General features: G+C 52.5%; 1 protein-coding gene across 6 annotated transcripts in view; it reads left to right on the top strand.

The window, feature by feature from the left end:
- Positions 1 to 1,434: 1,434 nt before the first annotated feature.
- The window catches only part of LOC141167155 (ephexin-1-like), a 37,224-nt gene continuing 10,808 nt past the window's right edge, over positions 1,435 to 27,850 (top strand). The window contains exons 1-7 of one of the 6 annotated variants that reach the window (XM_073654548.1): positions 1,435 to 1,632; positions 8,359 to 8,803; positions 12,400 to 13,422; positions 22,694 to 22,730; positions 22,807 to 22,862; positions 22,935 to 23,179; positions 24,453 to 24,613. In XM_073654548.1, coding sequence (XP_073510649.1) covers positions 8,404 to 8,803; positions 12,400 to 13,422; positions 22,694 to 22,730; positions 22,807 to 22,862; positions 22,935 to 23,179; positions 24,453 to 24,613 — 1,922 coding nt within the window. In that variant the 5' untranslated portion in view covers positions 1,435 to 1,632; positions 8,359 to 8,403. Of the gene's footprint in view, positions 1,633 to 8,358; positions 8,804 to 9,764; positions 9,945 to 10,793; positions 11,173 to 11,297; positions 11,484 to 11,984; positions 12,280 to 12,399; positions 13,423 to 22,693; positions 22,731 to 22,806; positions 22,863 to 22,934; positions 23,180 to 24,452; positions 24,614 to 27,850 lie in introns of those variants that run through there. The other 5 variants (XM_073654550.1, XM_073654552.1, XM_073654551.1 and 2 more) reach the window with 5 other exon arrangements.

Genomic DNA, 27,850 nt, shown 5'->3' with positions numbered 1-27,850 from the left:
ATGAGTGCTTCTGTACTGTCCATGAGTTCTCTTATACCTAAGGGGAGATCTGGCCACACGCCCCTGGTGGTGACATCATGTGGGGTGGTCTCCAGCCTGTACATTTTTATTAAAAATGTTAACTTCTGCAATAACTCATCGCTCGTTGATCGCAGAAGCGTGCAAACGACGACATTTTTTCCCTTGTGATTTTATCTTTATTTAGAGACCACACATCGCATAGCTGCAGTCTGCTATTCTGGTGTTTTTCCGCTACAGCTCCCTGATTTTGCTTACAGCCCTGGAAAACTACCTATACATTCCTGGGCTGATTTGGTCACTACATATATGGGTCCCGTTACTGTCAGACATATGGAACTCATAATATTTCATAGTTAATATCTGAGTCAGCGCGTCTGCAAATTTCCCTTTGAGGCTCGGGAAGCAGCCTCACGGTTACACGCAAATTAGTGCAAGCCTGCGTTTTAATTACCTGCTGCGTCTTTCAGAGACAAGATGCTTGCTTCCTAACGAAGTTATAACACTCCTTGGCTGGCATTGTTTGCATAAGCTATTTCTCAAGCGTGTGCTAATTGGGGCTTTTGTGCTGAGGTAAATGGGACAGCTCGGTGCTGACAAGTGGTGAGGAGAGTAAGGGAGGGGGGTGAACATCTATGTCAGGCAAATATGGAAGAACATTTTACTGACATTAATATTTTCCTGACACCGAAGTAATGGACGTGGTGTGGTGCTGGCAGAGGCTGCTGGTCTGTGCCCGCGGGGGATCTGCAGGAACAAACGCATCCACTGCTGGAACATCCGGCCGCCAGTGCGCAGTGTCCAACCTGCAACGATTACTGATCGTGTGAATGGAGCCTTAGAGCCATCCGCCTGGAAATAACAGTAACTCGCGGACAGTGTGACGTCAGTGCGGGCGGAGCCGCCGCTCCCCTTCACGTCTGGTGACGTCTAGTCCGTGACGTCATTAGTGATTTCTCACATCCTCGTTTACTGCGGAGCAACAACCCCAACAGGCTGACAGCGAGGGCTGCTGGGAACTGTAGTTCCAACACAGCAGATATGTCACCATTGGGACCACAACTCATAGGGTAACTAGGGGGATCAATGGCCCCCTAGCAACCAATCAGGTCATGCTCTCATTTTCCTAAGAGCAGGTGAGCCTCATCGCGACCAATCAGAGCTCTTCATTCGTTTCCTAACCTTCGTTACAAAAATGAAAGCCGCCATCTGATTGGTTATTCTGCGGCACACCTGTGCTGGAGGGATGAAAGACGGAATGTGATTGGTTGCTATTGGTAAGACATCCAGCCCCAGTGACTGGTCGTACACGCACAAGTTACGGCGCCTGATGGACCGCGCCCTCCCCGCCCCCCTCAGTGCCGGATTATCAGCTCAGAGATAACGAGAAGCGGAGATGGGAGAACAATAGCGCAGCCCCGCCCCCTCCTCCCCGCCAGGCCCCGCCCCCGCCGCTCACAGACGCCGCTGCGCTCAGCTCCCGGGTGTGCGGCTTCCTGTGTCCGGGAGAAGACGGCGGCGGCACTGGAGGGATGGAGTGAGGAGGGACCGGGGGAGCGGGAGGGACCGGGGGAGCTGGAGCGGCCATGGCCGGCACAGACGTCCTGCTCAGCTGTAAGTGGCGAATAGTCTGTGTGTGATCTGTATATATGTATTATATATAGTGTGTGTCATCTGTGTGTATTATATATAGTGTATGTGTGTGTGATCTGTGTGTATTATATATAGTGTGTATGTGTGTGATCTGTGTGTATTATATATAGTGTGTGTGTGTGTGATCTGTATGTATTATATATAGTGTGTGTGTGTGATCTGTGTGTATTATATATAGTGTATGTGTGTGTGATCTGTGTGTATTATATATAGTGTGTATGTGTGTGATCTGTGTGTATTATATATAGTGTGTGTGTGTGTGATCTGTATGTATTATATATAGTGTGTGTGATCTGTGTGTATTATATATAGTGTGTGTGTGTGTGTGTGTGATCTGTGTGTATTATATATAGTGTGTATGTGTGTGATCTGTGTGTATTATATATAGTGTGTGTGATCTGTATATATGTATTATATATAGTGTGTGTCATCTGTGTGTATTATATATAGTGTATGTGTGTGTGATCTGTGTGTATTATATATAGTGTGTATGTGTGTGATCTGTGTGTATTATATATAGTGTGTGTGTGTGTGATCTGTGTGTATTATATATAGTGTGTGTGTGTGTGTGTGTGATCTGTGTGTATTATATATAGTGTGTGTGTGTGTGATCTGTGTGTATTATATATAGTGTGTGTGTGTGTGTGATCTGTGTGTATTATATATAGTGTGTGTGTGTGTGTGTGTGTGATCTGTGTGTATTATATATAGTGTGTGTGTGTGTGTGTGTGATCTGTGTGTATTATATATAGTGTGTGTGTGTGTGTGTGATCTGTGTGTATTATATATAGTGTGTGTGTGTGTGTGTGATCTGTGTGTATTATATATAGTGTGTGTGTGATCTGTGTGTATTATATAGTGTGTGTGTGTGTGTGATCTGTGTGTATTATATAGTGTGTATGTGTGTGTGATCTGTGTGTATTATATATAGTGTATGTGTGTGTGATCTGTGTGTATTATATATAGTGTGTGTGTGTGTGTGATCTGTGTGTATTATATATAGTGTATGTGTGTGATCTGTATGTATTATATATAGTGTGTGTGTGTGTGTGATCTGTGTGTATTATATATAGTGTGTGTGTGTGTGATCTGTGTGTATTATATATAGTGTGTGTGTGTGTGTGTGTGTGATCTGTGTGTGTGATCTGTGTGTATTATATATAGTGTGTGTGTGTGTGTGTGATCTGTGTGTATTATATATAGTGTGTGTGTGTGATCTGTGTGTATTATATATAGTGTGTGTGTGTGTGATCTGTGTGTATTATATATAGTGTATGTGTGTGTGATCTGTGTGTATTATATATAGTGTGTGTGTGTGAGTGATCTGTGTGTATTATATATAGTGTGTGTGTGTGTGTGTGTGTGTGTGTGTGTGTGTGTGTGATCTGTGTGTATTATATATAGTGTGTGTGTGTGTGTGTGATCTGTGTGTATTATATATAGTGTGTGTGATCTGTGTGTATTATATATAGTGTGTGTGTGTGTGATCTGTGTGTATTATATATAGTGTGTGTGTGTGTGATCTGTGTGTATTATATATAGTGTGTGTGTGTGTGATCTGTGTGTATTATATATAGTGTGTGTGTGTGTGATCTGTGTGTATTATATATAGTGTGTGTGTGTGTGTGATCTGTGTGTATTATATATAGTGTGTGTGTGTGTATTATATATAGTGTGTGTGTGTGATCTGTGTGTATTATATATAGTGTGTGTGTGTGTGATCTGTGTGTGTGTGTGTGATCTGTGTGTATTATATATAGTGTGTGTGTGTGATCTGTGTGTATTATATATAGTGTGTGTGTGTGATCTGTGTGTATTATATATAGTGTGTGTGTGTGATCTGTGTGTATTATATATAGTGTGTGTGTGTGTGATCTGTGTGTATTATATATAGTGTGTGTGTGTGTGATCTGTGTGTATTATATATAGTGTGTGTGTGTGTGATCTGTGTGTATTATATATAGTGTGTGTGTGTGTGTGTGTGTGTGTGTGTGATCTGTGTGTATTATATATAGTGTGTGTGTGTGTGTGTGTGTGATCTGTGTGTATTATATATAGTGTGTGTGTGTGATCTGTGTGTATTATATATAGTGTGTGTGTGTGTGTGTGATCTGTGTGTATTATATATAGTGTGTGTGTGTGTGTGTGATCTGTGTGTATTATATATAGTGTGTGTGTGTGTGTGTGATCTGTGTGTATTATATATAGTGTGTGTGTGTGTGTGTGATCTGTGTGTATTATATATAGTGTGTGTGTGTGTGTGATCTGTGTGTATTATATATAGTGTGTGTGTGTGTGTGTGATCTGTGTGTATTATATATAGTGTGTGTGTGTGTGTGTGATCTGTGTGTATTATATATAGTGTGTGTGTGTGTGATCTGTGTGTATTATATATAGTGTGTGTGTGTGTGATCTGTGTGTATTATATATAGTGTGTGTGTGATCTGTGTGTATTATATATAGTGTGTGTGTGTGTGTGATCTGTGTGTATTATATATAGTGTGTGTGTGTGTGTGTGATCTGTGTGTATTATATATAGTGTGTGTGTGTGTGTGATCTGTGTGTATTATATATAGTGTGTGTGTGTGTGTGTGATCTGTGTGTATTATATATAGTGTGTGTGTGTGTGTGTGTGATCTGTGTGTATTATATATAGTGTGTGATCTGTGTGTATTATATATAGTGTGTGTGTGTGTGATCTGTGTGTATTATATATAGTGTGTGTGTGTGATCTGTGTGTATTATATATAGTGTGTGTGTGTGATCTGTGTGTATTATATATAGTGTGTGTGTGTGTGTGTGTGTGTGATCTGTGTGTATTATATATAGTGTGTGTGTGTGTGATCTGTGTGTATTATATATAGTGTGTGTGTGTGTGTGATCTGTGTGTATTATATATAGTGTGTGTGTGTGTGTGTGTGATCTGTGTGTATTATATATATATAGTGTGTGTGTGTGTGATCTGTGTGTATTATATATAGTGTGTGTGTGTGATCTGTGTGTATTATATATAGTGTGTGTGATCTGTGTGTATTATATATAGTGTGTGTATTATATATAGTGTGTGTGATCTGTGTGTATTATATATAGTGTGTGTGATCTGTGTGTATTATATATAGTGTGTGTGATCTGTGTGTATTATATATAGTGTGTGTGTGTGTGTGATCTGTGTGTATTATATATAGTGTGTGTGTATTATATATAGTGTGTGTGTGTGTGTGATCTGTGTGTATTATATATAGTGTGTGTGTGTGTGTGTGTGATCTGTGTGTATTATATATATAGTGTGTGTGTGTGATCTGTGTGTATTATATATATAGTGTGTGTGTGTGATCTGTGTGTATTATATATATAGTGTGTGTGTGTGATCTGTGTGTATTATATATATAGTGTATGTGTGTGTGATCTGTGTGTATTATATATAGTGTATGTGTGTGTGATCTGTGTGTATTATATATAGTGTATGTGTGTGTGATCTGTGTGTATTATATATAGTGTATGTGTGTGTGATCTGTGTGTATTATATATAGTGTGTGTGTGTGTGTGTGTGTGATCTGTGTGTATTATATATAGTGTATGTGTGTGATCTGTATGTATTATATATAGTGTGTGTGTGTGTGTGTCATCTGTGTGTATTATATATAGTGTATGTGTGTGTGATCTGTGTGTATTATATATAGTGTATGTGTGTGTGATCTGTGTGTATTATATATAGTGTGTGTGTGTGTGTGTGATCTGTGTGTATTATATATAGTGTGTGTGTGATCTGTATGTATTATATATAGTGTGTGTGTGTGTGTGATCTGTGTGTATTATATATAGTGTGTGTGTGTGTGTGTGTGATCTGTGTGTATTATATATAGTGTGTGTGATCTGTGTGTATTATATATAGTGTATGTGTGTGTGATCTGTGTGTATTATATATAGTGTATGTGTGTGTGATCTGTGTGTATTATATATAGTGTGTGTGTGTGTGATCTGTGTGTATTATATATAGTGTGTGTGTGTGTGATCTGTGTGTATTATATATAGTGTGTGTGTGTGTGATCTGTGTGTATTATATATAGTGTGTGTGTGTGTGTGATCTGTATGTATTATATATAGTGTGTGTGTGTGTGATCTGTGTGTATTATATATAGTGTGTGTGTGTGTGATCTGTGTGTATTATATATAGTGTGTGTGTGTGTGATCTGTGTGTATTATATATAGTGTGTGTGTGTGTGATCTGTGTGTATTATATATAGTGTGTGTGTGTGTGATCTGTGTGTATTATATATAGTGTGTGTGTGTGTGATCTGTGTGTATTATATATAGTGTGTGTGTGTGTGTGTGATCTGTGTGTATTATATATAGTGTGTGTGTGTGTGTGTGATCTGTGTGTATTATATATAGTGTGTGTGTGTGTGTGTGATCTGTGTGTATTATATATAGTGTGTGTGTGTGTGTGTGATCTGTGTGTATTATATATAGTGTGTGTGTGATCTGTGTGTATTATATATAGTGTGTGTGTGATCTGTGTGTATTATATAGTGTGTGTGTGTGTGTGTGATCTGTGTGTATTATATAGTGTGTGTGTGTGTGTGTGATCTGTGTGTATTATATATAGTGTGTGTGTGTGTGATCTGTGTGTATTATATATAGTGTGTGTGTGTGTGATCTGTGTGTATTATATATAGTGTGTGTGTGTGTGATCTGTGTGTATTATATATAGTGTGTGTGTGTGTGATCTGTGTGTATTATATATAGTGTATGTGTGTGTGATCTGTGTGTATTATATATAGTGTATGTGTGTGTGATCTGTGTGATCTGTGTGTATTATATATAGTGTATGTGTGTGATCTGTATGTATTATATATAGTGTGTGTGTGTGTGATCTGTGTGTATTATATATAGTGTATGTGTGTGTGATCTGTGTGTATTATATATAGTGTATGTGTGTGTGATCTGTGTGTATTATATATAGTGTATTATCTATGTGTGTACAGGTCTGTGATGGATGATACATCTGTATAGTGTCTTGTGTGTTATTAGTGTCGGGGCAATGTGTATAATGTACAGATATATATATATATATATATATATATATATATATATATATATATATATATATATACAAATATACGGCATCATACAGATGTGTATCTCCTATATACACCCGGACTGCTCCTCCGCCACACCACCAGACACCTGATCTATTCACCCTCTAAGGACTGTGATAGCCTCAACACTGGAGATTACACCCGAACTGTTACCCCCCCCCCCTTCTCTCGTCACTGGAGATTACACCCGGACTGTTACCCCCCCCTCCTCTCGTCACTGGAGATTACACCCGGACTGTTACCCCCCCCCCTCCTCTCGTCTCTGGAGATTACACCCGGACTGTTACCCCCCCCCTCCTCTCGTCTCTGGAGATTACACCCGGACTGTCCCCCCCCTCCCCTCTCGTCACTGGAGATTACACCCGGACTGTTACCCCCCCCCCCCCTTCTCTCGTCACTGGAGATTACACCTGGACTGTTACCCCCCCCCCCTCCTCTCGTCTCTGGAGATTACACCCGGACTGTTACCCCCCCCCTCCTCTCGTCTCTGGAGATTACACCCGGACTGTTACCCCCCCCCCTCCTCTCGTCTCTGGAGATTACACCCGGACTGTTACCCCCCCCCCTCCTCTCGTCTCTGGAGATTACACCCGGACTGTTACACCCCCCCCCTTCTCTCGTCTCTGGAGGTTACACCCGGACTGTTACCCCCCCCCCTCCTCTCGTCACTGGAGATTACACCTGGACTGTTACCCCCCCCCCCCTCCTCTCGTCTCTGGAGATTACACCTGGACTGTTACCCCCCCCCCCTCCTCTCGTCACTGGAGATTACACCTGGACTGTTACCTCCCCCCCCCCCCCTTCTCTCATCTCTGGAGGTTACACCCGGACTGTTACCCCCCCCCTCCTCTCGTCTCTGGAGATTACACCTGGACTGTTACCCCCCCCCCCTTCTCTCATCTCTGGAGGTTACACCTGGACTGTTACCCCCCCCCCCTCCTCTCGTCACTGGAGATTACACCTGGACTGTTACCCCCCCCCTCCTCTCGTCTCTGGAGGTTACACCTGGACTGTTACACCCCCCCCCCTCCTCTCGTCTCTGGAGGTTACACCTGGACTGTTACCCCCCCCCCCCTTCTCTCGTCTCTGGAGGTTACACCCGGACTGTTACCCCCCCCCCCTCCTCTCGTCACTGGAGATTACACCTGGACTGTTACCCCCCCCCCCCCCCCCTTCTCTCGTCTCTGGAGATTACACCCGGACTGTTACCCCCCCCCCCCCCCTTCTCTCATCTCTGGAGGTTACACCCGGACTGTTACCCCCCCCCCTCCTCTCGTCACTGGAGATTACACCTGGACTGTTACCCCCCCCCCTTCTCTCATCTCTGGAGGTTACACCCGGACTGTTACCCCTGTCCTTCCTGCCTCCACTGCAGACACCTTGTATAACCCAGGTCCTCCGCGCCCGCCTCTCTGTATACTGTCCTGTCGATCTCCTCCTTATCTGGAGGAAACTCCTCACTTCCCACAAGTCAGGAAATAACAACGTCCTGGTCCCGGCGTGTCGCGCCCCCCCTCCCCACTGGTCGTCACCGGGGGGCTCTTATTTGTCTTCTGTACTTTTACAATGGCCTTTTCTTTTCTTCCAGGTTGCTCCGTGATGCCCTCGTCCATCCTCTGACCTCACTGCCGCCATGTCTGCCACCGACGCTCTGCCGCCCCTCATACCCCTTTCCCAGAAGCCTGTGCGTATTATAAAAGCCCGACCTCCAAATCGGCCTCCACCTCATCTGCCCCCTAAGCCTCCTCAGAAGCCGCCACCATGCCCCCATCACACCCCTGTGCTGCCCGCCGGTCAGCCAGACCCCTCTGCCGAGCCGACCACTTCTGGGGTGTGTGTGAAGAAGATCGCTGGCTTCTTCCAGAAGGATCCAGGCGGAGGTGCCAGCGACGACCCACAGCCGTGGTTACCACCAAAACCGTCAGCTCTGCTGCCGAGGGAGGAAAAGGTGGTGCCAGGGGGCAAGGAGGATCCAGCGGGTGTCAATTTAACGCCAGAAGCAGAAACTGAGGAGGAGCAGAGCGGTCCCCCCCGTGAGTATCTCCTGTGAGGAGTCTGAGGGGGCAGGTGAGAACGTGGCGCCCCCACCGCTCGCTCAGGTGGTTACAGCACATGCTCAGTCGTCATAGTCAGAAGCGCCAGCTTCTGGGACTCTCTGCACAGGAAACGAGGTGCCGCCCGTCACATGCCCGGCATTCCTTTCCTCAATCCAGCAGGGGGCCCCGATTCATCGTGTCATCATCTCTGGTCTGACCAGAATTGTTACCTGAGGGTTTCCGGACTCACACGAGCACTCATCATCCGCTGCTGGGTGCATCATATGGGCACAGAGCGCCGTGCACAAGTGGGGCACACAGCGTGAACGCCGAGCGACCCCCACACTGGGGTCTCCATGGAGAGCACAATGCACATCAGCACTGTCGTCACCGCTCCCGTGCCCCGCACCCATATGGCGCCATGCTGGAGCCGGGCTCCGCCGGCTCTAGGCCCTGTCCGCCCCGCCAGCCCTAGACCCTGCCCACACGGGCTCCGCCGGCCCTAGGCCCTGACGCCCCGGCCTCCCCCGCTCCGCCGGCCCTAGGCCCTGACGCCCCGGCCTCCCCCGCTCCATGTTACACTCCCTGTAATACACAGACTGTGAGGAGAAGTAATCCTCCAGGCGGGGATGATGGGAGTTGTCCTATCTCGCGGCTCAGCCGAGGCCGCAGCTGTTGAGGCGAGCGCCGCCCGACCACGCGCCTGGCAGTCAGTGATGAAAGCGCCCCTCGCAGGGCGGGAATATCATCCAGCTGTCGCTGTGCCAGGATGGAGTTTAACCCCTCACTAAGAGCTAGAGTTCTCTGTTATCAGCCATCATGTGGTGACACACAAGCTGTTGTCCTCTGTTATCAGCAGCCACGCTGTGCAGTCCTCAGTCCGTCTGATGTGGGTTATTGTTCTCTGAGATCAGCCATTATCCTTTACTGACATGTGCGGCCTGCCGAGTGCTAGTGTCCTCTGTTATCAGCCGCCATACTTGTTAGTAAACATGTTGCCTCTGACAGGTCGAGTGAAGGTGACGGGAACGTCTGATTGTTCAGGTGGCAGAACCGGTTTTGCGGGCGCGCGGCGGGCGTGTGACAGCGATGTATAAACTTCAGGAATGGGGCGAGAGCTGAGGAAGAGGAGCAGGAAGTAAGAAGCAGAAAATCTGAGTAATACGGTGGTGGGGGGTTACCCACTAAGAAAAATCTGATTAATAAAGGCGGGGAGGAGGGGGCCGAGGCGTCTGGGGGTCGGGAAGAGGAGGGGGCCGAGGCTTCTGGGGTACGGGAAGAGGAGGGGGTCCAGGCGTCTGGGGGTCGGGAAGAGGAGGGGGCCCAGGCGTCTGGGGGTCGGGAAGAGGAGGGGGCCCAGGCGTCTGGGGGTCGGGAAGAGGAGGGGGCCCAGGCGTCTGGGGGTTGGGAAGAGGAGGGGGCCCAGGCGTCTGGGGGTTGGGAAGTGGAGGGGGCCCAGGCGTCTGGGGGTCGGGAAGAGGAGGGGGCCCAGGCGTCTGGGGGTCGGGAAGAGGAGGGGGCCCAGGCGTCTGGGGGTCGGGAAGAGGAGGGGGCCCAGGCGTCTGGGGGTCGGGAAGAGGAGGGGGCCGAGGCGTCTGGGGGTCTGGAAGAGGAGGGGGCCGAGGCGTCTGGGGGTCGGGAAGAGGAGGGGGCCGAGGCGTCTGGGGGCAGGGCCGAGGCGTCTGGGGGTCGGGAAGAGGAGGGGGCCGAGGCGTCTGGGGGCAGGGCCGAAGCGTCTGGGGGCCGGGAGGAGGAGGGGGCCGAGGCTTCTGGGGGCCGGGCCGAGGCGTCTGGGGGCCGGGAGGAGGAGGAGGGGGCCGAGGCGTCTGGGGGCCGGGAGGAGGAGGAGGTCGGGCCGAGGCGTCTGGGGGCCGGGAGGAGGAGGAGGGGGGGGTCGGGCCGAGGCGTCTGGGGGAGGGGGCCGAGGTGTCTGGGGGCCGGGGAGCCTAGGGGTCGGGGGGAGGAGGGGTGCGGGCCGGGGAGGGAGCTGAGGCATCTGGGGTCTGGCCGAGGCGGGGAGGTGGAGGTTTTGGAGACCCCGGTTTTGGTGTGGTTCTTGGCATGATATTCCTGTTGATCGCCAGCTCTTGGGCCCAGGGTGCTGTGTCTCCCTATTGTATCTGTGGTGGTGAATATTCGGACCCTCCGCTTCTCTCTGGAGCCTCCGCAGCTGTTCTCTCTTCTATCTATAGAATTTTCCGTGTATTGTCCGCAGGGCCAGGCAGCGAGGAGTTAACCCCCTCTGTTGTATTTGGGGAGTTGAAACCTTATCCCCTCCACCCCACCCAGGCTCGGCTGCGTCGCCCCCTCTGCTATCGGGCCACTACGCCCAGTGACCGTGAGTCGCCGGCCCAGCCTGGGGAGAGGTACAGCCGGGGGGCCGAGGCGGAGACGCGGGGTTGTGTTACTGGGTGGGGGCCATAGACATGTGAGCAGCCCCCTCTAATAGCTCCGTTACCAGTGATGTCAGTTATTCCTTTTATTTTTTTAGAGATAATTGAAAACTGATCCTCCCTTGTTCTGGGGGGAAGTAATGAGTATAGGGGGCAGCAGCGCTGCGTAAGACGGAGCATGAAAACGGAGCGTGGGCTGAGCCAGAAAGTCCCGTCACCCGGAGATTAGGAATAAGGAGATTACCGGACATTGCTGCCAGACCCGAGGTCACGAGCGCGAACTGGTACGTCTGCGACACATGGGAGTGTGCGGCAGCGCGGCGCCGTATAGTGCGACCAGGGCAGCGCCGTATAGTGCGACCAGGGCAGCGCGGCGCCGTATAGTGCAGCGCCGTATAGTGCGACCAGCGCAGCGCCGTATAGTGCGACCAGGGCAGCGCAGCGCCGTATAGTGCGACCAGGGCAGCGCCGTATAGTGCGACCAGGGCAGCGCGGCGCCGTATAGTGCGACCAGTGCGGCGCAGTATAGTGCGACCAGTGCGGCGCCGTATAGTGCGACCAGTGCGGCGCCGTATAGTGCGACCAGGGCAGCGCGGCGCCGTATAGTGCGACCAGTGCAGCGCGGCGCCGTGTGGTGCCGTATAGTGCAGCCAGTGCAGTGCGGCACCGTATATTGCCGCTCCGCTGAGCCGTGGTGCTTAGAGTAATGATGTAATAACCGCTGCACAGCGCGGGCACACCAGCGCGGGCTCCTGCCGTACTGCTCCGGGTCTCGTTGCCCCTGATGCCGTCATCACCTTTCTGTCACCTCTTCTGCTTTGCCGCGTGCTGGCCACTTCTGCTGCGGCGCCTCCTCCGCAGTCGGACTTATACGTGCTGTGAACGGTCTCCTGACTCTTCATCGTGCCGTATAATTTCCGGTCATGTGACGCTATAATGCCCCCCGCACTTGGTCTACTTGCCGTCACCTTTGCCACATTGTGCGTTCCCCGGTCACCTCTGAGGGTCGGACGCCTCCAGCTCCGGGGTTCTCTAATCTATGATGTATTTGTGGCTTCCACCATTTCTCTTCCATGGCTGGTGAGTGTTCATCCCCTGTGGGAGCTCCTGGGAGTTGTAGTCCCCACGTGATGTGGTGACTCTGTATGGCAGCACTCCGTGTTTTCTATCCCTAATGTGTCGTTTTCTCGCTTCTTCCAGCGCTGCCTCCAAAACTCTTCCAAGATCCGGATGAGCGATCGTCCAAGATGGCGTTGTGTCCGCCCCGGCCGGCCTGCCCGTCCCGGTGCTGCTGCGCCTGCCACCAGCAGAGGCCAGGCATGGTGCTGGTGTGGCTGCCAGAGGCCTCGGTGGTGTCTCCGGGCCTTCTCGTGAACGAGGCATCGGACTCCTCGGACGACAGCGGTGTCTTTCAGAGGGTGTTGTCTGTGAATGAGGACGAGGATGATGATGGCGGGAAGTGGAGCTCCTGGCACCTGAAAGATAAGATGAACGTTGGGACCTGCTACCCGGTGAAACGCCGGTCGCTGAGGCACGCGGAGCGAACCCGGCAGCACGCGGCCGACGGTGGCGATAAAGCGCGGGACAGCGTGGTTCTCACGTCGTACAAATCCACGGCTGAGGACAGCTTTAATGGCGACTTGCCGAGCGCGACCTGCGAGGAAGGAAACGCTCAAAAGGCCCCAGAAGTTCCCAAGCATGGACCACCGTCCCACAGAAGGACCAAGGCTGCTGGGAATGTAGATGTGGAGCCCGCAGGGTCCAGTATGACCAATGGTCCTGAGGTCCCTCTGCCAAAAAACGCCAAATCCAAGAGCATCTCCTTCTCCGACGAGGTCTCCACCATGGCGACCGATCACTCCGACTCCACGCAGAACAACGAGGGCCCAAACCCTGATGCTGTGACGCTGAGGGGTGAGGCTGAGACCTGCTCCAAGATCAGGAAGCCGGCCCGCAGGAGCAAGGTGCCTCCTCTATCCATGATGGAGGACCCAGAGCCACCGACTCTACCTCCGAAAGTGCCAAGCAAGCCCCCGAGAGGAGCAGCGCCCCCGCCACCTCCTGCGCCACCTCCATTTCTGAGAAAGGGGTCATTAAAAAGGTATTCAGCGGGTAACCCCGAGGAGATGGCGGACAGAGACAAGAGAGCGGCCTCAAATAGTCTCCCTGCAGAGGCCGGATGTAGAGGAAAAGACCCCCCAACATCACTGGAGGATGCGAATGGTGAGAGTGGTAGTATATCCGGCAGTATTATAGCAGTTATATTATTGTATATAGGGGCGGTATTATAGTAGTTATATTCCTGTACATAGGGGCAGTATTATAGTAGTTATATTCTTGTACATAGGAGCAGTATTATAGTAGTTATATTCCTGTACATAGGGGCAGTATTATAGTAGTTATATTCTTGTACAGAGGGGCAGTATTATAGTAGTTATATTCTTGTACATAGGGAGCAGTATTATAGTAGTTATATTCCTGTACATAGGGGCAGTATTATAGTAGTTATATTCTTGTACAGAGGGGCAGTATTATAGTAGTTATATTCTTGTACATAGGGGGCAGTATTATAGTAGTTATATTCTTGTACATAGGAGCAGTATTATAGTAGTTATATTCTTGTACATAGGGGCAGTATTATAGTAGTTATATTCTTGTACATAGGAGCAGTATTATAGTAGTTATATTCCTGTACATAGGGGCAGTATTATAGTAGTTATATTCTTGTACATAGGAGCAGTATTATAGTAGTTAAATTCCTGTACATAGGGGCAGTATTATAGTAGTTATATTCTTGTACATAGGGGCAGTATTATAGTAGTTATATTCTTGTACATAGAAGCAGTATTATAGTAGTTATATTCTTGTATATAGGAGCAGTATTATAGTAGTTACATTCTTGTACATGGGGGCAGTATTATAGTAGTTATATTCTTGTACATAGGGGGCACTATTATAGTAGTTATATTCTTGTACATAGGGGGCACTATTATAGTAGTTATATTCTTGTACATAGGGGCAGTATTATAGTAGTTATATTCTTGTATATAGGAGCAGTATTATAGTAGTTATATTCTTGTACATAGGGGCAGTATTATAGTAGTTATATTCTTGTATATAGGGGCAGCATTATAGTAGTTATATTCTTGTATATAGGAGCAGCATTATAGTAGTTATATTCTTGTACATAGAAGCAGTATTATAGTAGTTATATTCTTGTATATAGGAGCAGTATTATAGTAGTTACATTCTTGTACATAGGGGCAGTATTATAGTAGTTATATTCTTGTATATAGGGGCAGTATTATAGTAGTTATATTCTTGTACATAGAAGCAGTATTATAGTAGTTATATTCTTGTACATAGGGGGCACTATTATAGTAGTTATATTCTTGTACATAGGGGCACTATTATAGTAGTTATATTCTTGTACATAGGGGGCACTATTATAGTAGTTATATTCTTGTATATAGGGGCAGTATTATAGTAGTTATATTCTTGTATATAGGAGCAGTATTATAGTAGTTATATTCTTGTACATAGAAGCAGTATTATAGTAGTTACATTCTTGTACATAGGGGCAGTATTATAGTAGTTATATTCTTGTACATAGGGGGCACTATTATAGTAGTTGTAACGGGTCCGGGAGGCGGAACCTCTGAGCTACTATACAAGGGGGCGGCCCTTGTAAGGGAGCGGGTGGCAGTCTCTGGGTGAACGGACAGGGAGTTACGGCAAGTGATCAGGGCAGTCTCTGGGTAAGGGGTAGGTACGACCTGTGATGGCAGAGCCTCCGGGTAGGCTAGCAGGCAGATGGTAGATGTGTGCTCCCAGGTGAGCAAGCGAGAGTCTCTGGAATAGCAGGTGGTCACGGCACGTGACGGCGGAACCTCCGGGCTGGCAGGCAGGTAGGTAACGGAGAAGCGCTCCCAGGTGAGCGGGCAAGCTGGTCCATAGACAGACTGACCGGAGTAGTAAGGCAGACCGTCGGACCTCAGGCAAGCAGGCAGGTAGCTGATATGCGCTCCCAGGTGAGCGGGCAAGCTGGTCCTTTAGACAGACTGACAGGAGTAGTAAGGCAGACCGTCGGACCTCAGACTGGCAGACAGGTAACAAGTATTCAGGCAGGTAACTGGCAGGTAACTGGCAACGGGACCTGAGGGCTGAAGCACAGGTGAGACACAGGTGCAAACAACATTGCTCGGGCACCTCCATTTTGGAGGAGGTGCCTTAAATATGATGAAGTCCTCCGGCCATTGGCCGGGGACTCTTTAGGGCGGCGCGCGCGGCCCCTTTAAGAGGAGGGGAGCGCGCGCGCGCGTGCCCTAAGCACAGGGGCCGGGAAGGAGCGCGCGCTGAGAGCAGAGCAGGAGGAGGACGCCGGGACGGAGCGCGCGCTGACAGCAGAGCGGGGGGAGGAAGCCGGGCACGGAGCAGAGCGGTGAGGGGAGCAGCGTCCCTGCCTAGCAGAGGGCAGGGACGCCGGCACTACAGTACCCCCCCCTTTAGGCCCCCCCTTTTTTAGGCCAGACAGAAATTTAGCTAGGATGAGAGGGGCATGGATGTTCTCCCGGGGCTCCCACGTTCTCTCCTCAGGACCAAACCCCTTCCAATCTACCAGAAAAAAGGTCTTTCCTCTTACCCTTTTGGTGGCAAGAATGTTCTCTACCTCAAACTCGTCCTCAGCAGAAACCGGAGCAGGAGGCGTACCTGTAGACTTGGAAAAAGAGTTAAGCACCACAGGTTTGAGGAGAGACACATGGAAGGAGTTAGGGATCCGTAAGTTGGCCGGGAGTTTCAATTTATAGGCCACCGGGTTGATCTGACTGATGACCTCCAGTGGGCCGATGAACCGAGGCCCTAACTTATAGGAAGGGATCTTGAGCCGGACATATTTGGACGAGAGCCAGACTTTATCCCCAGGGCGGAATTGAGGAGGGTCCAGACGTTTTTTGTCAGCGTGTCTTTTCATACGCTCGGATGACAGAAGGAGTGCGGACCGGGTACTCTCCCATATGGAGGAAAATTTGTTAACAAGAGATTCCGCAGCCGGATTGTCCGCCGAGGTGGAGACGGGAAACGGGATCCGAGGATGCTGACCGTAGACTACAAAAAACGGGGATTTGGAGGAAGACTCGCTCTCGTGATTGTTGTACGAGAATTCGGCCCATGGCAGGAGATCCACCCAGTCAGAATGGTGGGCATTAACGAAGTGCCGAAGGTAACTGGTCAGGTTCTGATTGATCCGCTCCACTTGACCATTAGACTGTGGGTGGTAAGCGGAGGAGAAGTCCAGGGTGACGTCCAGCAATTTACAAGTGGCTCTCCAGAAACGGGAAGTGAACTGTACCCCACGATCCGACACGATGTGACGGGGCAGGCCATGAAGACGGAAGATGTGGCGGATAAAGTCTTTAGCCAGCTCGGGTGCAGACGGAAGACCTGGCAGTGGAGTGAAGTGAGCCATCTTGGAGAAGCGGTCAGCGACCACCCAAATGACCGTACAACCGGCAGAGACGGGCAGATCAGTAATGAAGTCCATCGCTATATGCTGCCAGGGGGCAGCAGGTACTGGCAGAGGTAGGAGGCGGCCGGCCGGCAGGTGTCTCGGAACTTTGTTGCGGGCGCAGGACACACAGGCAGAAACAAAGTCTATTACATCCTTGTGCAGGTTAGGCCACCAGTAGTGCCGGGTAATAAGCTGGAGGGTCTTTTTCTGACCGGCGTGGCCAGCTAGTTTAGACGAATGACCCCAGTGTAGGATCTTCTCCCGATCAGGTACTGGTACGAACGTCTTACCAGGAGGAAGACGATTTAGACTCACGGGAGCCACCTGCATTACTCTGGCGGGATCGATGATGTGTTTCGGATCCTCCTCGAGATCAGACACCAGAAAGGATCGAGACAAGGCGTCCGCCTTGACGTTTTTGTCAGCCGGGCGAAAATGAAGGACAAAATCAAAACGAGCAAAAAACAAGGACCACCGGGCTTGGCGCGGGTTAAGTCTCTGGGCATGCTGGAGGTAAGCCAAGTTCTTGTGGTCAGTGTAAATTATTACCGGGTGAAGAGCCCCCTCGAGCAGGTAACGCCACTCCTCCAATGCCAGTTTGATGGCCAATAACTCTCGGTCTCCTATGGAATAGTTGCGCTCAGAGGAGGAGAAGAGTTTAGAGAAGAAGCCACAAGTTACCATCCTCCCGGAAGATGATTTTTGAGTAAGTACCGCTCCGGCTCCAGAGGAGGAGGCGTCAACTTCCAGGAAGAACTGCTTGTTGCCATCTGGGCGATGCAGCACCGGGGCGGAAGAGAAGGCCTGTTTAAGGGAAAGAAAGGCCTCCTCTGCTTCGGATGGCCACTCTTTGGGATTAGTACCTTTACGAGTGAGCGCAGAAATTGGGGCCGTCCGGGAAGAGAAGTGTGGTATGAAGAGGCGGTAGTAGTTGGCGAAGCCCAGGAATCGCTGAATGGCCTTCAACCCCTCCGGTCGGGGCCATTTCTCGATGGCAGACAGTTTCTCAGGATCCATTTGTAGGCCGGTCTGAGAGATAATGTAGCCCAGAAACGGAAGCGAGGTCTGCTCAAAGAGGCACTTCTCAAATTTAGCGTAGAGATGGTTCTGCCTTAGCCTGAGCAGGACCTGACGAACGTCCCTCCGGTGAGTCTGGAGATCCGGAGAGAAGACCAAGATGTCGTCCAGGTACACCACTACGCAGGAGTAGAGAAGGTCCCGGAAGATGTCATTGACCAACTCTTGAAAGACGGCAGGAGCGTTACAGAGACCAAAGGGCATTACCAGGTATTCATAGTGGCCGTCCCGGGTGTTGAATGCCGTCTTCCATTCATCCCCCTGACGAATACGAACCAGGTTGTACGCCCCACGAAGGTCCAGTTTGGTGAAGATCCTAGCCCCCCTCAGACGATCAAATAATTCTGGAATGAGCGGAAGGGGGTACTTATTCTTCACCGTGATCAAGTTTAGGCCTCTATAGTCTATACAGGGACGGAGAGAGCCGTCCTTCTTTTTGACGAAAAAGAAGCCTGCTCCCGCCGGGGAGGTAGATTTCCGGATGAATCCTCTGGCCAGATTCTCCTCAATATATTCGGACATTGACCGGGTCTCAGCAGCGGATAAAGGATAGATACGCCCACGGGGAGGAGTAGTACCGGGTAGCAGATCGATGGGACAGTCGTATGGTCTATGTGGTGGTAATGTCTCTGCCTCCTTTTTATTAAAGACATCTGCATAAGACCAATAAGGAATCGGAAGTCCAGGTAGATTAGCTGGGGTAGGAGAGGGACGGACGGGATGGACGGGAACCAGGCAGGTTTTATGACAGTCTTGTCCCCAGCGAAGGACCTCTCCGGTTTGCCAGTCTAGCACGGGTGCATGTCTCTGGAGCCAGGGCAAACCTAGCAAGAGGGCGTGAGAGAGTCCAGGCAGAACATGAAAGGAGATACTTTCAGAATGCAGCATTCCCACCTGCAGGGTAATGGATTCGGTGATGAGTTGAATGGGGCGAGGTAAGAGGCCCCCATCCACGGCAGCGACAGACAAGGGTACAGCCAGAGGTTTGGTGGGGATGCGGTATTTCTCAACCAGGGACTGTGAAATAAGGTTCCCGGCTGCTCCAGAGTCAAGTTGGGCTAGTTCGAAATAACGGTTCTCCCCGTAGATGATCGAAACTGACAACAGCAGGGATGGAGAGGATTTATTCTTGTCTAGGTGGACCTCTCTGAGCGAACCTAGACACAGGCGTTTCCCGACCTCTCCGGGCAGGCACGGATCCGGTGCTCCTTACTGCCACAGTAGAAGCAGCTCCCCTCGGCACGGCGTGAGTCCTGACGGGTTTTGACCATCTTGGTCTGGTCGACCTGCATAGGCTCAGGAGAGTGTACCTGGGGAGAGATGGAGGGAATGACGGGTTTCTGGAAAGTAGGAGCTAAACGTGGAATCCTTCTCTCACGGGTGACCTCTTTGGCACGCTCCTGGAACCGTAGGTCAATCCGGGTGGCAAGAGTTATTAAGTCATCGAGAGTGGTAGGAATGTCCCGACCGGCAAGTTCATCTTTAATACGGCCGGACAGACCCTCCCAGAAGACGGAAACCAGAGCGTCGTTATCCCAGGCCAGCTCCGAGGCAAGGGTACGGAACCGTATGGCATATTGGCCCACGGTGAGACTCCCCTGACGGAGGCGTAGCAACGATGATGCAGATGAGGTCTTCCGTCCGGGTTCGTCGAAGACTTTCCGGAAAGCCGTGAGAAAAGCAGGCAAGTTGGACACCAGCGGGTCTCCTCTCTCCCATAGAGGATTCAGCCAGGCCAGGGCCTCCCCGGTGAGATGGGACATGATGAAGGCAATTTTGGCCCGGTCGGAGTTAAACTGGTAGGACAAAAGTTCAAAATGCAGGGTGCACTGATTTAAGAAGCCCCGAGCCTGGACGGGGTCGCCTCCGAAGCGAGGAGGTGCAGAAAGCCGGGGTCCGGGGTAGGATACCATAGTATTAGTGGGCAGCGGAGCTGCCGGATTGCAAGATATGGCACTGGCGGAGGTTGTTGGTGGATCAGACAGAGTGTTCAGGCGAGTATTAACATTCCGCAGGTGACCCAGGATGGCCTCCTGTTGGGACCTCTGACGGGACAGTTCAAGACAGAGGTCCGAGAGCGAGGGAGCTTGGGTGCCACCGGGTTCCATGGCCCGAGCAAACTGTAACGGGTCCGGGAGGCGGAACCTCTGAGCTACTATACAAGGGGGCGGCCCTTGTAAGGGAGCGGGTGGCAGTCTCTGGGTGAACGGACAGGGAGTTACGGCAAGTGATCAGGGCAGTCTCTGGGTAAGGGGTAGGTACGACCTGTGATGGCAGAGCCTCCGGGTAGGCTAGCAGGCAGATGGTAGATGTGTGCTCCCAGGTGAGCAAGCGAGAGTCTCTGGAATAGCAGGTGGTCACGGCACGTGACGGCGGAACCTCCGGGCTGGCAGGCAGGTAGGTAACGGAGAAGCGCTCCCAGGTGAGCGGGCAAGAGTCTCTGGACTAGCTGGTGGTCACCGCACGTGACAACGGGACCTCCGGGCTGGCAAGCAGGCAGGTAACGGAGATGCGCTCCCAGGTGAGCGGGCAAGAGTCTCTGAGATAGCTGGTGGTCACAGCATGTGACAACGGAGCCTCCGGGCTGGCAAGCAGGCAGGTAACGGAGATGCGCTCCCAGGTGAGCGGGCAAGCTGGTCCATAGACAGACTGACCGGAGTAGTAAGGCAGACCGTCGGACCTCAGGCAAGCAGGCAGGTAGCTGATATGCGCTCCCAGGTGAGCGGGCAAGCTGGTCCTTTAGACAGACTGACAGGAGTAGTAAGGCAGACCGTCGGACCTCAGACTGGCAGACAGGTAACAAGTATTCAGGCAGGAATCAGGCAGGTAACTGGCAGGTAACTGGCAGGAAACTGGCAGGTAACTGGCAACGGGACCTGAGGGCTGAAGCACAGGTGAGACACAGGTGCAAACAACATTGCTCGGGCACCTCCATTTTGGAGGAGGTGCCTTAAATATGATGAAGTCCTCCGGCCATTGGCCGGGGACTCTTTAGGGCGGCGCGCGCGGCCCCTTTAAGAGGAGGGGAGCGCGCGCGCGCCCTAAGCACAGGGGCCGGGAAGGAGCGCGCGCTGAGAGCAGAGCAGGAGGAGGACGCCGGGACGGAGCGCGCGCTGACAGCAGAGCGGGGGGAGGAAGCCGGGCACGGAGCAGAGCGGTGAGGGGAGCAGCGTCCCTGCCTAGCAGAGGGCAGGGACGCCGGCACTACAGTAGTTATATTCTTGTACATAGGAGCAGTATTATAGTAGTTATATTCCTGTACATAGGGGGCAGTATTATAGTAGTTATATTCTTGTACATAGGGGGCAGTATTATAGTAGTTATATTCTTGTACATAGGAGCAGTATTATAGTAGTTATATTCTTGTATATAGGAACAGTATTATAGTAGTTATATTCTTGTACATAGGGGCAGTATTATAGTAGTTATATTCTTGTACATAGGAGCAGTATTATAGTAGTTATATTCTTGTACATAGGGGGCACTATTATAGTAGTTATATTCTTGTACATAGGGGCACTATTATAGTAGTTATATTCTTGTACATAGGGGGCAGTATTATAGTAGTTATATTCTTGTACATAGGAGCAGTATTATAGTAGTTATATTCTTGTACATAGGGGGCAGTATTATAGTAGTTATATTCTTGTACATAGGGGGAAGTATTATAGTAGTTATATTCTTGTACATAGGATCAGTATTATAGTAGTTATATTCCTGTACACAGGGGAAGTATTATAGTAGTTATATTCCTGTACATAGGGGCAGTATTATAGTAGTTATATTCTTGTACATAGGATCAGTATTATAGTAGTTATATTCTTGTACATAGGGGGCAGTATTATAGTAGTTATATTCCTGTACATAGGGGCAGTATTATAGTAGTTATATTCCTGTACATAGGGGCAGTATTATAGTAGTTATATTCTTGTACATAGGAGCAGTATTATAGTAGTTATATTCCTGTACATAGGGGCAGTATTATAGTAGTTATATTCTTGTACATAGGAGCAGTATTATAGTAGTTATATTCTTGTACATAGGAGCAGTATTATAGTAGTTATATTCTTGTACATAGGAGCAGTATTATAGTAGTTATATTCTTGTGCATAGGGGGCTGTATTATAGCAGTTATATTCTTGTGCATAGGGGGCTGTATTATAGCAGTTATATCCTTGTGCATACGGGGCTGTATTATAGCAGTTATATCCTTGTGCATACGGGGCAGTATTATAGTAGTTATATTCTTGTACATAGGGGCAGTATTATAGTAGTTATATTCTTGTACATAGGGGCAGTATTATAGTAGTTATATTCTTGTACATAGGGGCAGTATTATAGTAGTTATATTCTTGTGCATAGGATCAGTATTATAGTAGTTATATTCTTGTACATAGGAGCAGTATTATAGTAGTTATATTCTTGTGCATAGGATCAGTATTATAGTAGTTATATTCTTGTATATAGGAGCAGTATTATAGTAGTTATATTCTTGTACATAGGGGGCAGTATTATAGTAGTTATATTCTTGTACATAGGGGGCAGTATTATAGTAGTTATATTCTTGTGCATAGGGGGCAGTATTATAGTAGTTATATTCTTGTGCATAGGGGGCAGTATTATAGTAGCTATATTCTTGTATATAGGAGCAGTATTATAGTAGTTATATTCTTGTACATAGGGGGCAGTATTATAGTAGTTATATTCTTATACATAGGAGCAGTATTATAGTAGTTATATTCTTGTACATAGGGGGCAGTATTATAGTAGTTATATTCTTGTGCATAGGGGGCAGTATTATAGTAGTTATATTCTTGTACATAGGAGCAGTATTATAGTAGTTATATTCTTGTACATAGGGGGCAGTATTATACTACGACTGATGTGACCATATTTTATGTTCTGCAGACTTGGTGGACGTGTCTCCGGACCGTTTCATGACGAGGTCAGTACATGGTGTATATTATAAGTTTCCTCGGTATTTGGGGTCTTTCTGTCATATTCTTGTTCGTTGCTTTTAGGACTCCAACTGTGAAGAGTCCGAAGTCCATAGACTGGGAATCGCACCTGCGGGACGGTACGTATAGGTGGGTGCGGTGAGTGGAGCCTACTTTGCCGTGTGGTCTCCTGACTTGTGTCTCGTGTGCAGAGCCGCTGTACCAGACCTACCGCCAGAGCGTGATCAACAAGGAGATCCGGAGACAGACAGTCGCCCGGAACAGTAGCTTCACCAGCTACGACTCCTCGCAGGAAAGCCCCCTCTCTGGCGGGGGTTCCCCGAAACAAGGGCGCAGGTCAGCGGCCCCTCACAACACCCTGTGGCAGGAATTACCATCTGTGATAGAGAGCGGCGTCCTGGACAGTATGAGCAACGACGAGAAGAAAATGCAGGAGGTGAGAGGCGAGAAAGTGTGAGCTCCCGGGAGCGGGCGATGCATCCGGAAGAGGAGGCTGAGGGGGTGGAAGTTGTGCGTGGGGGAGTGGCTTCAGAATAGTGCGTTGGGGGGAAGCTGTGCAGAGGGGGGTGGGACTAGTGCGCAGGGGGGGGAGCTGCAGAAGGGGTGGGACTAGTGCGCAGGGGGGGGCTGCAGAAGGGGTGGGACTAGTGCGCAGGGGGGGAGCTGCACAAGGGGTGGGACTAAAGCGCAGGGGGGGGAGCTGCAGAAGGGGTGGGACTAGTGCGCAGGGGGGGGCTGCAGAAGGGGTGGGACTAGTGCGCAGGGGGGGAGCTGCAGAAGGGGTGGGACTAGTGCGCAGGGGGGGGGAAGCTGCAGAAGGGGTGGGACTAGTGCGCAGGGGGGGCTGCAGAGGGGGTGGGACTAGTGCGCAGGGGGGGAGCTGCAGAAGGGGTGGGACTAGTGCGCAGGGGGAGCTGCAGAAGGGGTGGGACTAGTGCGCAGGGGGGGAGCTGCAGAAGGGGTGGGACTAGTGCGCAGGGGGGGAAGCTGCAGAAGGGGTGGGACTAGTGCGCAGGGGGGGAAGCTGCAGAAGGGGTGGGACTAGTGTGCAGGGGGGGAAGCTGCAGAAGGGGTGGGACTAGTGCGCAGGGGGGGAGCTGCAGAAGGGGTGGGACTAGTGCACAGGGGGGGGAGCTGCAGAGGGGGTGGGGCTAGTGCACAGGGGGGGAGCTGCAGAGGGGGTGGGGCTAGTGCACAGGGGGGGAGCTGCAGAGGGGGTGGGACTAGTGCGCAGGGGGGGGCTGCAGAGGGGGTGGGACTAGTGCGCAGGGGGGGGAGCTGCAGAAGGGGTGGGACTAGTGCGCCGGGGGGGAGCTGCAGAAGGGGTGGGACTAATGCGCGGGGGGGGAGCTGCAGAAGGGGTGGGACTAGTGCGCGGGGGGGGAGCTGCAGAAGGGGTGGGACTAGTGCGCAGGGGGGGGAAGCTGCAGAAGGGGTGGGACTAGTGCGCAGGGGGGGGAGCTGCAGAAGGGGTGGGACTAGTGCGCAGGGGGGGGCTGCAGAAGGGGTGGGACTAGTGCGCAGGGGGGGAGCTGCAGAAGGGGTGGGACTAGTGCGCAGGGGGGGAGCTGCAGAGGGGGTGGGACTAGTGCACAGGGGGGGGAGCTGCAGAGGGGGTGGGGCTAGTGCACAGGGGGGGGAGCTGCAGAGGGGGTGGGGCTAGTGCACTGAGGGGAGGAGCTCCCATATCACGTGTTGTCTGTCCGCAGAGCATGTTCGAGGTGCTGACCTCTGAGGCCTCGTACCTCCGCTCCATGAATGTGCTGACAGAACACTTTCTGGGCTCCCGGGATCTGCAGGAAACGCTGGTGATCAGGGAAAAGAAAATCCTGTTCTCTAATATCCTGAAGGTGAAAGAAGTCAGCGAGAGGTGAGTAATGGTGTGTGTGACGCGCGCTGAGGGCCCCGTGTGTGTGTGACGCGCGCTGAGGGCCCCGTGTGTGTGTGACGCGCGCTGAGGGCCCCGTGTGTGTGTGTGTGTGTGACGCGCGCTGAGGGCCCCGTGTGTGTGACGCACGCTGAGGGCCCCGTGTGTGTGTGTGTGTGTGTGTGTGTGTGTGTGTGTGTGTGTGTGTGTGTGTGACGCGCGCTGAGGGCCCCGTGTGTGTGTGACGCGCGCTGAGGGCCCCGTGTGTGTGACGCGCGCTGAGGGCCCCGTGTGTGTGTGTGTGACGCGCGCTGAGGGCCCCGTGTGTGTGACGCGCGCTGAGGGCCCCGTGTGTGTGTGTGTGACGCGCGCTGAGGGCCCCGTGTGTGTGACGCGCGCTGAGGGCCCCGTGTGTGTGACGCACGCTGAGGGCCCCGTGTGTGTGTGACGCGCGCTGAGGGCCCCGTGTGTGTGTGATGCGCGCTGAGGGCCCCGTGTGTGTGTGTGACGCGCGCTGAGGGCCCCGTGTGTGTGTGACGCGCGCTGAGGGCCCCGTGTGTGTGTGTGACGCGCGCTGAGGGCCCCGTGTGTGTGTGTGAGGCGCGCTGAGGGCCCCGTGTGTGTGTGTGAGGCGCGCTGAGGGCCCCGTGTGTGTGTGTGTGAGGCGCGCTGAGGGCCCCGTGTGTGTGTGTGAGGCGCGCTGAGGGCCCCGTGTGTGTGTGTGAGGCGCGCTGAGGGCCCCGTGTGTGTGAGGCGCGCTGAGGGCCCCGTGTGTGTGTGTGAGGCGCGCTGAGGGCCCCGTGTGTGTGTGTGAGGCGCGCTGAGGGCCCCGTGTGTGTGTGTGACGTGCGCTGAGGGCCCCGTGTGTGTGTGTGTGACGCGCGCTGAGGGCCCCGTGTGTGTGTGTGTGTGTGTGTGACGCGCGCTGAGGGCCCCGTGTGTGTGTGTGTGTGTGTGTGACGCGCGCTGACGGCCCCGTGTGTGTGTGTGTGTGTGTGTGACGCGCGCTGACGGCCCCGTGTGTGTGTGTGTGACGCGCGCTGACGGCCCCGTGTGTGTGTGTGTGTGTGACGCGCGCTGACGGCCCCGTGTGTGTGTGTGACGCGCGCTGACGGCCCCGTGTGTGTGTGTGTGTGTGTGTGTGTGTGTGTGTGTGTGTGTGTGTGTGTGTGAGTGACGCTCGCTGAGGGCTCCGTGTGTGTGTGTGACGCGCGCTGAGGGCTCCGTGTGTGTGTGAGGCCCCGTGTGTGTGCTGAGGGCCCCGTGTGTGTGACGCGCGCTGAGGGCCCCGTGTGTGTGCTGAGGGCCCCGTGTGTGTGACGCGCGCTGAGGGCCCCGTGTGTGTGACGCGCGCTGAGGGCCCGTGTGTGTGTGTGTGTGTGTGTGTGTGTGTGTGTGTGTGACGCGCGCTGAGGGCCCCGTGTGTGTGTGTGTGACGCGCGCTGAGGGCCCCCTGTGTGTGTGTGTGACGCGCGCTGAGGGCCCCGTGCGTGTGTGTGACGCACGCTGAGGGCCCCGTGTGTGTGTGTGTGTGTGTGTGACGCGCGCTGAGGGCCCCATGTGTGTGTGTGTGTGTGACGCGCGCTGAGGGCCCCGTGTGTGTGTGTGTGTGTGTGTGTGACGCGCGCTGAGGGCCCCGTGTGTGTGTGTGTGACGCGCGCTGAGGGCCCCGTGTGTGTGTGTGTGACGCGCGCTGAGGGCCCCGTGTGTGTGTGTGTGTGATGCGCGCTGAGGGCCCCGTGTGTGTGTGTGTGTGTGTGACGCGCGCTGAGGGCCCCGTGTGTGTGTGTGTGACGCGCGCTGAGGGCCCCGTGTGTGTGTGTGACGCGCGCTGAGGGCCCCGTGTGTGTGTGTGTGTGTGTGTGTGTGTGTGTGTGACGCGCGCTGAGGGCCCCGTGTGTGTGTGTGTGACGCGCGCTGAGGGCCCCGTGTGTGTGTGTGACGCGCGCTGAGGGCCCCGTGTGTGTGTGTGACGCGCGCTGAGGGCCCCGTGTGTGTGTGTGACGCGCGCTGAGGGCCCCGTGTGTGTGTGTGACGCGCGCTGAGGGCCCCGAGTGTGTGTGTGACGCGCGCTGAGGGCCCCGTGTGTGTGTGACGCGCGCTGAGGGCCCCATGTGTGTGTGTGTGTGACGCGCGCTGAGGGCCCCGTGTGTGTGTGTGTGACGCGCGCTGAGGGCCCCGTGTGTGTGTGTGTGTGTGTGTGACGCGCGCTGAGGGCCCCGTGTGTGTGTGTGACGCGCGCTGAGGGCCCCGTGTGTGTGTGTGACGCGCGCTGAGGGCCCCGTGTGTGTGTGTGACGCGCGCTGAGGGCCCCGTGTGTGTGTGTGACGCGCGCTGAGGGCCCCGTGTGTGTGTGTGACGCGCGCTGAGGGCCCCGTGTGTGTGTGTGACGCGCGCTGAGGGCCCCGTGTGTGTGTGTGACGCGCGCTGAGGGCCCCGTGTGTGACGCGCGCTGAGGGCCCCGTGTGTGTGTGTGTGACGCGCGCTGAGGGCCCCGTGTGTGTGTGTGTGTGTGTGTGTGTGTGTGACGCGCGCTGAGGGCCCCGTGTGTGTGTGTGTGACGCGCGCTGAGGGCCCCGTGTGTGTGTGACGCGCGCTGAGGGCCCCGTATGTGTGTGTGTGTGTGTGACGCGCGCTGAGGGCCCCGTGTGTGTGTGTGACGCGCACTCAGGGCCCCGTGTGTGTGACGCGCGCTGAGGGCCCTCGTGTGTGTGTGTGTGTCGCACGCGCTGAGGGCCCCGTGTGTGTGTGTGACGCGCGCTGAGGGCCCCGTGTGTGTGTGTGTGTGTGACGCGCGCTGAGGGCCCCGTGTGTGTGTGTGTGACGCGCGCTGAGGGCCCCGTGTGTCGCACGCGCTGAGGGCCCCGTGTGTGTGTATGTGACGCGCGCTGAGGGCCCCGTGTGTGTGTGTGTGACGCTCGCTGAGGGCCCCGTGTGTGTGTGTGACGCGCGCTGAGGGCCCCGTGTGTGTGTGTTTGTGTGTGTGTCGCGCGCTGAGGGCCCCGTGTGTGTGTGTGTGTCGCGCGCTGAGGGCCGTGTGTGTGTGACGCGCGCTGAGGGCCCCGTGTGTGTGTGTGTGTGTGTGTGTGTGTGTGTGTGACGCGCGCTGAGGGCCCTGTGTGTGTGTGTGTGACGCGCGCTGAGGGCCCTGTGTGTGTGTGTGTGTGTGTGACGCGCGCTGAGGGCCCTGTGTGTGTGTGTGACGCGCGCTGAGGGCCCTGTGTGTGTGTGTGACGTGCG

This window comes from Phyllobates terribilis, unplaced genomic scaffold (genome assembly GCF_046119375.1).
Source record: "Phyllobates terribilis strain yellow unplaced genomic scaffold, ASM4611937v1 Scaffold_11__3_contigs__length_659146591, whole genome shotgun sequence".
In the NCBI taxonomy this organism is placed as follows: domain Eukaryota; kingdom Metazoa; phylum Chordata; class Amphibia; order Anura; family Dendrobatidae; genus Phyllobates; species Phyllobates terribilis.
Note: the sequence above shows the minus strand (reverse complement) of the source record. Positions and strands in the feature narration are given on the sequence as shown.